Source organism: Podarcis filfolensis, assembly GCF_964270895.1.
Source record: "Podarcis filfolensis genome assembly, chromosome: 10".
In the NCBI taxonomy this organism is placed as follows: Eukaryota; Metazoa; Chordata; class Lepidosauria; order Squamata; family Lacertidae; genus Podarcis; species Podarcis filfolensis.
In genome coordinates this window covers 44,640,329-44,651,923 of record NC_139612.1, presented here as the reverse complement: position 1 = coordinate 44,651,923, position 11,595 = coordinate 44,640,329, and the positions used below count along the sequence as shown (strand labels likewise).

The window sequence follows — 11,595 nt, the reverse complement described above, 5'->3', positions numbered from 1 at the left end:
TAGAGGCTGCATTGGTTTTTAAATCTTTTAAAAGCACTCTTTAAATTTTGTAACTGAAGGATAAGGAGCCTATGCCATTAGTGACTACACATCAAGTGGTACAAGCTTTTGAGTGCCAAGGTCGCTAAAAGTAGTGCACACTGTATCTTGGTAACATTGGTTTCCCTGGAGATTTACTAATGCAGGCCTGTATAATTTGTAATTTTCAAGTTGAAAATAGCCCACCAGCCACATTATTGTGGCATGCCAAGCACTCCCCCATTCCAATTTTGCAGGTCCAGGAAGGAAGTAAAATCAAGTTTATTGAGCCCCTAGAGGCTGCCACATGCGGCTAGTGGAATTCATCCAGCTTGGTGATAAGATGTTTAGTCTCATAACAAAAAGTTGCAAAGAAATCAGAATAAATTTCTTATCTGAGCAGCCTGCTTTACATTGTCACTTTTGTTGGACTCTTAGGCATTAAACCAGTCTCTCAAACCTGGGTCCCCAGATGTTGTTGATACCAGGACCAGTGGTCAGGGATGATGGGAGTCGTAGTCCAACAAGTTTGAGAAAGGCTACATTACACAAAGACATCAAATTTAAGATATCTGTGTCAAGTAGAAGCAAAACTCCTCATTAACAAGACAGTAAAGGTAAAGGGACCCCTGACCATTAGGTCCAGTCACAGACGACTCTGGGGTTGCAGTGCTCATCTCACTTTATTGGCCGAGGGAGCCGGCATACAGCTCATGTGGCCAGCATGACTAAGCCGCTTCTGGCGCACCAGAGCAGCGCACGGAAATGCCGTTTACCTTCCCACCAGAGCAGTTCCTATTTATCTACTTGCTCTTTGATATGCTTTTGAACTGCTAGGCTGGCAGGAGCAGGGACCAAGCAATGGAAGCTCACCCCGTCGCGGGGATTCAAGATAGTAGCTCACATTAAACAAGACAGTAGCTCACATTAAAAGGAATGTCACTTCTCTTTTTATCAAATATTTTAGTCTATAACATAGAGTAGACCAAGACAAGATCCACAAATCGTGTCACAAGTCATATTCTGAACACTTTTCATGCTTTTTCACATCATCTTCTTTTTCTTGCCATTTTCAACCATTCCACATCATATACCCAATGTGGGGAACCTATGGCCCACCAGTCCTCTCCATTTGGCCCATTAGGTTATTTGGGCTAAGCCATGCCTACCTGCTTTATACCTGATATGATGTCTGATGTAGGACAGATGAAGACATGGCCGTGCCAAACTGGGGTTGCAAGCACTACCAATCTAGAGTACAGAGTCTTCATTTTGAGAATTAATTTATCATAGAAGCATAGAATTGTAGAGTCGGAAGGGACTTCAAGAGTCATCTAGTCAGCCCCTGCGATGCAGGAATCCTGCCCACAGCCGTCCCTGGGGGGCTCAAACCACCAACCTTCTGGTTAACACCCAGACACACTGCCCCATTGTGGCACTGGTGGCTACATGACTGGATAGATTTACAATATTTTGCGTCTTGAGTCTTTCTATTCTGGGCCCATCCTCCCATCCAATTGCTCCCCAAAGGTAATATATCTTATTGGTCCCCAGCACTAGCTCAGTAACACCCTCTAGAGCCATTACCATTTTTTGTAAAAGGAAGAAGAAAAAGCTTCACCTGCATTAAAAAAATAGGAAAGGCAAGAAATATTACAAAACCAGCTATGAAAAACAAAATTCCAAAAGTAAGCTTTTGGAGCTAGTACAGAGTACAGTGGTACCTCGGGTTAAGTACTTAATTTGTTCTGGAGGCCGCTGGAGCACGATTTCTGTTCTCATCCTGAAGCAAAGTTCTTAACCTGAAGTGTATGTAACCTGAGGTACCACTGTATATCGAGACCTGTTCTAGTTATAGCATTTGAGAAACAATGTTATTCATGGCTATGCTGTAGTGGTGTGTTAATATGCTTTGCCTAACAGGCACAGTGGACTATGGAATTGAATAAGGTCAGTTAAGAGTGACCTGTTTTCAGAAACCCTGGAAGCAAAGGCTGAGGTCCAGGGTTGCGAGTATGTAGAAAGCTTGCTGCTTCTCTTGCTGAACCTGTTCTGTGGAGAGTAGCTTTCTACTATGTAGAGGCACCTTGGTGCTTAGAAGTACACGTTTATTACCACACCTTTTACCACACCAACTATTTCCCTTCAGAGACGACAACTTGTGCACAATGTCTGGCTGTGATTTGGAATCTGGTAATCACAGCTCATAACAATGCCATTTATGGGATGGAAGAATAATCTGGGCAGGGCAACACCCATCTTTTTATAGTCTGCTTCTCATGGGTCTTTGTCTGTAGCAGCAGTAGGATGTCATTTTCCTGCTGCTGAACTAGTTCTGTGTGGATAATTGCACTAGAACAAAACTGGGTAAATCTCAAATGGCAACTAGACTTTTTCAACAGTAGGCAAGAATGGTGGTTTTACAGCATAAGCATTTCACACTGATGCAAGACACATGCTAAGACAATATGAACTGCTGTTCTTTAAAACCTTTCAGTGCTGTGGACTTCAAACTTGCCACTGTTGGAGGATATCATTTTATACATATCTAACAACAGGAGCCCAGAAAGAACAACATGGAGAGATTTAGAGACAGGACCCTCCTTTAGAAGACTACTATAAAACTTTATTGATGCATAATTCACAAAGATGCTGTGGCTTGGCTTACGTCAGAGAAAATATAGGCACAATCATAACACTAAGTGAAAGGATTCAGTCAACAGAAATTTAGGTTGCTTATCTATAAAGGGGTAGATTGGAAGTCACAGGGGCTGAAATGTAAATCTCCTTCCTCTGAGACACAGATGCAATAAAAATGCTCAACTCCCTTGGTAACATTAGGGACCACTGAGGAATGGCAGGGAAGACAGCAACCTCCAAATTGAGTTTTACATACTAGTTTCTGCAACAAATTTTAAGTACTAAGAACAAATGAGCTGCTTTCCAGTAAGATGGCAGTCCTTTTTAAAAAAAAGAATCCTTGCAGTCTCCAGCAAATGTACCATGGTGGAGATGGGATCACCTTTTCTTAAAGCCATACTTCTTTCGCTCATAGAAGAGATCTGTTTTTGAGCTGCCCAGATTGACAATCTTGGGACAGCCATCTCGCTGAAAAGGAACAGAAAAGGGATATGGTTAGAACAAGGGTAATGCTAATAAATGTATCATACAAGTTACTTCACAGCTCAGATAGGTGTGCAAGAAAAAATTAATAATCACTCAACACTAGACCTGATTCTGATACACGTACTGGCTACAGATAGTTATGCCAACCTTCCATTTGAAGTCCAACAGTGATTCTGCCACAAAGGCTGCAATTCTACATATTCTTAATTATTTCTGAGTACACTATTTTAGGATAGTGCTGCAATTCAATTTTCTCTACCAGGGGCGTATGAATTCTACATCCAGAATAAGTTGCACAAAGTTCCTTTATTTAATCTGGCCTTGGTGTTTGGGGCTTTGCGGAATTTGGAGTGTTTTTGCAAAGACAGAGGAATTAAAAGATCAAAGTCATACTCTGTAGACCCATGAAAATCAACATATTTAAGTTAGTGATGGCTGACTTACTGAAAGTCCATTGATTTAATGGGTCTACTCTGAGTATGACATGGCTACCCAAAGAAAGCAGGCATGGACAGTGAGAAATATTAAGAGCTGTACAGGGCAAGAAGATTAAGCACTTTGCAAGCCCAACTCAAAAACTTTGCTTCAGGTTTCTGCGGACACATCAGCATATTTTCAGATTTATCTAAACCACCATAAGAGCTAGAAAATGAAAAAGCAACAGAAAGCCAATATGTGAGCTCCTCAAGGAGTCAAATAGCATGCCGCTGTTCGACTTACAGAATTTGATGGCTTATGGTAGTTCCTGAAGAAAGAATTGATGTTCTGAAATGCACTGAGCTGTAATGAATCTCAGTTGGCACTTTTGAGAAGCTTCTCCATTTTGCATTCTTTCTCATTTCTGTGGCACCTTACAGACTGCTACTGGCATGCAGTGTTCGAAACTCCCTTTGTGACAGGGAATTTCATTAGCACGAGCAGTTTCTGAGCTCCGGGCGCAGTACTGTGCCTAAGAGTTCAGATTAAAAACTGCAGAGTGGAAGGAAAGGAGGACCCTTTTCTGCCTCCCCACTTCCAGCTAGTCTCTGAAGGCTGGAGAAGAGACCCTCTGAAAAATATTAGGAGGATAGGCAGGGGAAGGACTGGAGCACGTGAAAAATGAACATAATATTTTAGCTGCAGTTCATTCATTTTCAGCTTTGTATGCTTGTTACAAAAAGAGCGCACCTAGACATTCTGTTGCTGCACCCATAACATAGGTTTAAGGTGCCATTTGGCTCCTATCTTCCATATCTCAGTTTCTAACACTACTGGCATGGCAGCTACAGGGTTAGGCAGGTAGAAGATCATTTGCTGTTGAATATGCCAGGGTAGTTTGGATTCAGGGTAGGCAGGGACTGCCTATTGTTCCAATAGCTGCTGTGAAGGGATGAAGAAACAGAGCGTGGTACAGTTACAGCTGGAGGAACCCACCTTACAGATAATTTTCAGTTACATTTAAGCTGATAGATCTGTGAACTTTTTGCAGAGTACTGGATTCTGTTCACCAACCTACCCTCTCAGCAGATGCAATATTTTCCTTAGTTTACACTTTGACACAGGAAATCAATAAATACCTCCCCAGTCTGAAGAGACACATTTTGTGCGTGCCCTATGCTACGTTTTCTGGAGGGGCACTTTCACTACGGTGTGATCAGATGCAAAAGCAGATAGGGCGCCCACACAACTGTTAAAGGTGAAGGAGCCCTGGCCTCTTTTTCACCTGGCTACCCTACCCTGACAAACTTCCCACAAGTATAGAAATAGCTTTAAAACCAGTTCCAACTGCACTTCATGGCCTCGCCATTTCAGCATCTGTCTGATTTGGAGAGGATCCTCTTCATAGAATTCCATCTTAACCTGGGTGCAGCAGTACTTTATGCTAAAAGAACCCATTGTTACTGACCCATTTTCTTCATACTGTCTAGCAGCCCTAGTGCCTTCTTTTCTGTCTACAGCTGAGACGAGTTTATGCACACATTCAACATGCACTCAACTGTGGAATCCAATGTCAATTTACTCATAAAGCATCTATCACACCATAGATGGCTCTAATGTCACAGCATCTCAAACAGTACTTTTAAATGGAGGTAGTCAATACACATTCAACTGCAAATCATCAAGTAATGTATATGCAAATTCAAAAAGCCTGTCCTTTTTAAAAACCTCCTCCTCCCAAGCTCTTCCTACACAGTTAGTATCAGAGAGAATGAAGCTAATTGTCAGCTACTCCATTTTCAAGAGCCATGCTCTCTACTTCTGCTTATTTTTCAACTCAAATGCGAGATGGCTGGGTAGGAACAAGGTCACTTCTATTGTCCCTGTGTAGTAACCAGCAAAACAGGTGCATTTCACTTTATAGATAATTGCATTTCTGTGGTACAATTAGAGCAGCGAGGTGAAAAAAGAGAGCACAGGAGCTCCTGCACCTTTAACAGATGTACCTTCCCTCTTCTCTACAACTATTAAAGATGCATGAGCCCTGACCTATTTTTCACAAGGCCACTTTAGAGTCAAGGCATTTTTTCCTGTACTCATTCATTGTTAAAACAGTCTGAATCTGCTCTTACTGTAAGGGTTTCTGGTACAGAAGAACACCAGCTCTACTGTTGCAACACTGTAATACCCATCCTCACACAAAAATATAAGGTGTCCCAAATTCATAGAAGGGACCCTGAGGGTCATCTAGTCTAACCTCCTGCAACAGAGGAATCTCAACAAGTGGCATTACAAAGGAATTTGTTGGACTGTGTCACTGGGGAGAAAATCTGATACCATTGCTACTTACAAACCACCCCACCCCAAGACTGCTAACCCAGATTGCTGTTTAGAATATTACTACACTACAACAGCTGGTAGTTGATACTATAATTTTATGTAAAAGGTTCAACTGCCAATGCTGATTTTTATTTTTTAAACCCCTGTCCTTGATCTCTTGTAATCTAAGGCATGCATGAAATCTGTCTACTGGTGTTCAGCCATAAATTATGTTCGTTTTAGGGCGCTTTCGAAAGAGACAAGTATGAATAGGCCTTTATTGAAGGTACTGGACATGAGAGCATATAGATATTAGAATATAAACATCCCAGGCTTCAGATGTTTCCCAACACATAGGCCAACGATAATATTTAAGAACAAACAATTGCAACTTAGAGAGCAGAAAAATGCAAACCCCTGTAACAATCTTACATCTTTCTCCTGGATGGTGCATTCTTTACAGTAGTATGCATCAGAGACACCAGGACCTCCACATATCACACAGCGCCCTTGATAAGACCCATAGTTGCACTCATCACATATGCGCACCAGTGTGCAGGGCCGCACATAAGAGTCACAAATAACACACTTGCCATCACCTGCAAAATAAATACACGTATTTCAACTGAAAGAAAAGATGCAGACAAGCCACTCACAGAAAGAATATACACAGCCTATTAGATTACCCACAGAACATGCTACAAAAGCAAGGCGTTAACTGGGTTTGCTTCCAGGCAGATGTGATTAAGGTGGAGTTGCCACACCCCAAATACAATGGCTTGAGTTGTTTACAGATAAAAGCCCAAAGCAATTGGCATTTGATTGAACTTCGCCATAAACCAGTCTGCCACATTTTTTGAATTTTTTAATCATATGTAACACCAAATCAGCATCTCTGTGCAGGGATGAACACAGAATGCAGCATCACAGATACATCAATCATATAATGCCAATGCAATCTTCTACACTTGAAAGGTATATTCAGTGATCTTCTTTTCGTAATTTGGCTTTAGGAAAGGCTGAACGGGCAAGTGCACACATACATAATTGAAGCCATTATTGCTGTAGATAGCTCTTGAGGTATGGAACCAAAGTTAGCAAGTAAGTAAATAGCCAACAGATGGCAATGACAAGCACTGCCAGCCTGGACCATATCCAAGCAAATGACCTAAAGACGAAGAGCTTCATATCCCATTACCCTCGTCTATCTAATCTTTATTCTGACTAAGGACTTGTTTAACTTGCTCTTTCTTTTGGAAGGTGAACAAATTATTTTTAAGAATGCCGATAATCTCCTGGGTGACAACTACAATAGACCATCTCATAGTTTCCCCCCAGTCCTGCTGTATTTCTAGTTTCGAGGATGGGGCAGGAGTAGGGAGCCATTTCATTTGTGTGGCAAGTAGCCCTGGGAAGCACCCAAGTGCAGTAACTTCTACTCTCTTACTCTGCATCGCTGGGCTGAAAAAGCATCTCTTTCCTGTCTGCAATAGCTTGTGCTGTTATCCTGTCCTTTATATGACCAGGAGAGACAGCATATGTTACCCCAATAGCGATATTAAGAAAAGCCATAATCTGCCCATAACTTCATCCTTTCTGACATCCTTTTATTCTTTCTGACATCCTTTACTTCTGCCTAGTTTCACCTCAAAATGGACAGCCTGGTCATTATGTGGCCTGAAGTTTTGCTTTCACTTTACAGGTACCTGTGCTTTTTAAGGACCAGAGGAACAGCTGCAATAGTGCTTTGGAGACTCCGGAGTGCAGGGATGTGTGTCTTTTTTCAACACAAGGGCTGCATTCTTTTCTGGGCAGCCTTCCTGGGGCTACATGCCAATGGTGGGTGGGGTGAGGTGGGGCAAAAGTGGGCATGGCACCAAATTTAAATTTTACCTTTGTAAAATAGCTTTGTAAAATAGCTTAGTTAGCACACTCAATCAACCCTCTCTATCCTCCATCCATGACTACAAGAGGAATTATCAGAGTTCAAGGACACATTCCAGCCAGGCAAGAGCTCCTGGGGTGTGAAGCATGGTCAGTGAGGTGTGTACTGGGGAGAATTCCAGGGGCCAGGCAGAAAGGCCTGGAATTTGGCCCCTGAGCCTGAATTTCACTGCCCCTGATTAGCACACATGCTAATGCATGTGTGACTGTTACGTCTTAAAATGCCAGTAAAGACAGCTGCAGCATATCAGGAATGCTAAGAGTGTTTTCTGTGGGCTGGATTGGACAAAAGTCCAAAGCATGATGTGGCTGGTGCACACCTTCCTTCTTTTCACAGGTGCCTTGCTTTCCTGGTCTGCTTCCGTGAAGTCTTAAGTTGCCAGTGCCAAACTATGGTTTAACGTTACATCTGAAACAGCCCATAGTCTCTTCAGACATTCTAAGTTTGAGGAAAATGTAGCTACCGTAGTACTGGAGCAACACAGACATCCCTGCTTAACACTGCAAAGGTCTTAGGAAGCATGAAGTTAAAAGGGGATTGGAGGGAATGGCTGCCATGTTTTGATACATTTTTCAAACCTTTCCTTTCTTCTCTTACCAACTTTTTTCACCCCCCTTATAATCTATATAGCATTGATCCACCATGACTACTTTATTTTTAAATTATCTAAAGTAAACATATAGGTATGTTGCCAATTTTTATATTCCTTCTCTTCTCTTGGGTTTAGATTCGAAAGTGTTTCAGGTTTAGGTGAAAAGGTGAAGTTTCTCAAGTCTATGGCAAGTCTTGAACATCCACGCTGCAGTTCTATACTAATTTGCCTGGGAGTACGTTTCAGTGAACATAGTGGGAAAATTCTGAATATGCAAATATAGGATTATACTACATGTGTAGCTAGAATTTTAAACTTAAAATGGCATCATACTCAGTGCTTGTTTTCAGGGGGTACTCAAGAGTATGCACTAGCAACACCTCATTTTGTTGTTAAAAATTGTGGCACTTACTGTAACAACTTCACGGTGAGTACTGGCACCTATTTTTCTAGAAAAAATGCACTGGTTATACCTATAGGTTTAATTGCATTTTAGAAGACAGACTTTACTCAGCTTGGAAGAAATCCTGATTCACTATATTGGACTCCAAATCACAGAAGACACACAGTATGTAAAAAGCTATACTCACATTTTTCACATAGTCGTCCAATAGCTGCAATAAAAATGGAGAAAAATGAATAACATTCATTTGGAAATTCTGAAAGTTCCACATTATTTCTAGAATCTGTACAGTGGTACCTCGGATTATAGATGCTTCAGGTAACAGACTCCACTAACCCAGAAATAGTACCTCGGGTTAAGAACTTTGCTTCAGGATGAGAACAGAAATGGTGCAGCAGTGCCGCAGCGGCAGCAGGAGGCCCCATTAGCTAAAGTGGTGCTTCAGGTTAAGAACAGTTTCAGGTTAAGAACGGACCTCCAGAACGAATGAAGTTCTTAACCCGAGGTACCACTGTACTACTCTTCAGGATTAACCTCATATTCAGGTGGGGATGGGTGAACTATGAGAGAATAATAGGTTTTAAAGGCAATTAACTAAAACATTTAATAAACACTTAACTTTTAATATTCCGTAAGAAGATCCTATCCAGACTGATATTCGGGGCTGATCCTATCCATGCTTAGTCAAAGGTAAACTGAATGAACTGTAATCAGTGAGTAGCTACAGTGCAGTGGCAGCAAGGCCACATGGCACAAAGTACCTGAGTATATTTTAAGAAGCAGCCTTTATATTTTCCCTTCAGTTTCAAACAGTGGGACCTGCTTCCAGGCACGTATGTTTAGGAATGCAACCCTAGGCTTTCACTGTTAATACTGTATTGGCAAGATTAAACTTAAAGCAAAAATAATCTTTCCTCACTCTGCCTAACGTGTTTTGCCAAGATTAGAGCTTGTCATTTTCAAAACAACAGTAAGAATGTAATACTCATAGGGAATGAAGGCAAAGAATGCGCTATTTTGATGAAAATACAATAGCAAAGCCTTATGTCTCATGTACGTCACAGGCCGAGAGTGACGCAGCATCATGTAAACTTACAACTTCCAAAGGTAAATAAGAGGACAGGAGGCCCAATACCTGTAGTTATATGGTAGGAAAATCTTGTAGCAAGTATGATTAAAAATAAAATAAAAAATCCTTGCTGCTAAGAAGCAGTTAATAAAATATCAGTTAAAAGCAGGAGGGAAGGGGACAGAAATGTAGGACGTTAGCTAGGACTATGTGACTCATATAGGAAACATGTAAAACTGTTGTAACTGATACAACATTCATTCCACTTTAAGCAAGTAGAGTGGTACCTCGGGTTAAGTACTTAATTCGTTCCAGAGGTCCGCTCTTAACCTGAAACTGTTCTTAACCTGAAGCACCACTTTAGCTAATGGGGCCTCCCGCTGCTGCCGCGCCGCCGGAGCACGATTTCTGTTCTCATCCTGAAGCAAAGTTCTTAACCCGAGGTAATATTTCTGGGTTAGTGGAGTCTGTAACCTGAAGCATATGTAACCTGAAGCGTATGTAACCCGAGGTACCACTGTATTTGGTTGCAAGAGGATCTCCTCTTTTGCAGCCCAGCTAGCTGAAATCCTTTTAATTAGATGCTAGGGATTGATCAGAACTTAAGTGTGCAAATCATGTTCTAATATTATAAAGCAGGACCTAAGTGCTTCCATCTACAAGCCACAATGATGCAGCAGATATACAGTACTTGTTTTCCCATCTAGGTCTGCTTATGACAGCTGCAAGGTTGGCAGACAAACACTGCACTGTGTTAAGGAATATCTGACGGGGGGGGGGGGAGAGACGAACAGTGATGGGCTCCAGAGATGCATTTGTATGCAATATAAACCATCCTAGGGGCCAGCTGGCAACTTGAGGATGGGAGAGTCATTAAGGAGCAACTACTTTATACAGAACTTATGCTCTGAATTCAGCTACCACGGCTAGCGGTTAAACGGACTAGACCTCGGCTGATTTAAAGCTCCTTCTAAAGCCACCTAAGCCTGCGACTATCACTGCATCTGAGGGCACGGAATCCCCCGAGTTCACTGCCGCTTGCGAGTGCGGGGAATGAGGTTTCGCCTGTCCATTTCTGAATCTCCCGCCGATCGATTTTATTGGGCGGCTCCGAGTGAGGCACAACGAGTGAGGCCCAAGCGCTCTCAGTGCACGCGCCGGTTCGCAATTCCGTTTCAGACGTGAGGCGCCGCCGCCGCGTTTTGCCGTTTGGACCAGGGCAGAAGTCAGTCGAGCCTCCCGCCTGGGAGACCCGACCGGTGGGGCCTTCCCGGCCGCTGCTCTCCGCCCGCCTCCCGCCGCGCGCGCAGCCCAGGCACCCCGAGGCTCCCGGTCCGAGGGAAAGGGGGAAGGAAGGGGGGGCTCACCTACGCCCGCCTGCTTGCGGCAGAAGATCAAATCCGGGTGGTGCTTGGCCATCCCTGAACCCCTTCGCCTCGCGCCGCTGTCGTTACTGGCCTTTCACCTTTGACCCCTTCAGGTCCCGGGGAAAGCGGAGGTCCTACACACTCGCCCACCTCCACACAAACCGGCTTTTAATTGCCTTTCGCGCGCTACCGCGTCGGGTTACCACACTCGAATATCCCGCAAATAAACAACAACGTGTTTCTTCGTAGCCCTTAGAATATTTTTAGAAGAGGGGAAATGTCGGCAATTTACAACTCTCTCTCTTTCAGGACCTGGCAGAGTACCGCCCTCTCGACTGA

General features: G+C 42.9%; 1 protein-coding gene across 2 annotated transcripts; it reads right to left on the bottom strand.

Moving 5' to 3' along the window:
• Positions 1-2,622: 2,622 nt before the first annotated feature.
• Positions 2,623-11,481, bottom strand: PHF5A (PHD finger protein 5A). 2 transcript variants are annotated; one of them, XM_083573878.1, is made up of 4 exons: positions 11,257-11,481; positions 9,008-9,031; positions 6,313-6,479; positions 2,623-3,126 (listed from the first exon to the last, which is right to left on the bottom strand). In XM_083573878.1, exons 1-4 carry the CDS (start codon positions 11,306-11,308, stop codon positions 3,037-3,039), a joined length of 333 nt encoding a protein of 110 aa, XP_083430004.1. In that variant the 5' UTR covers positions 11,309-11,481; the 3' UTR covers positions 2,623-3,036. The 2 variants fall into 2 exon arrangements, with proteins under 2 accessions (XP_083430004.1, XP_083430003.1); XM_083573877.1 differs by lacking the exon at positions 11,257-11,481 and adding an exon at positions 9,338-9,994 and having other exon boundaries at positions 9,008-9,109.
• Positions 11,482-11,595: the final 114 nt, after the last annotated feature.

What these genes read in the sequence shown, in the direction of transcription:
- PHF5A (XM_083573877.1), bottom strand. Translation starts at nt 9,359, where the DNA reads ATGAGGTTAATCCTGAAGAGTA. An exon ending in TGGACGACTATGTGAAAAAT is followed by an intron (nt 6,480 to 9,007) that starts GTGAGTATAGCT and finishes TTTATTTTGCAG; the next exon opens with GTGATGGCAAGTGTGTTATT. An exon ending in GCACCATCCAGGAGAAAGAT is followed by an intron (nt 3,127 to 6,312) that starts GTAAGATTGTTA and finishes GTTCCTTTTCAG; the next exon opens with CGAGATGGCTGTCCCAAGAT.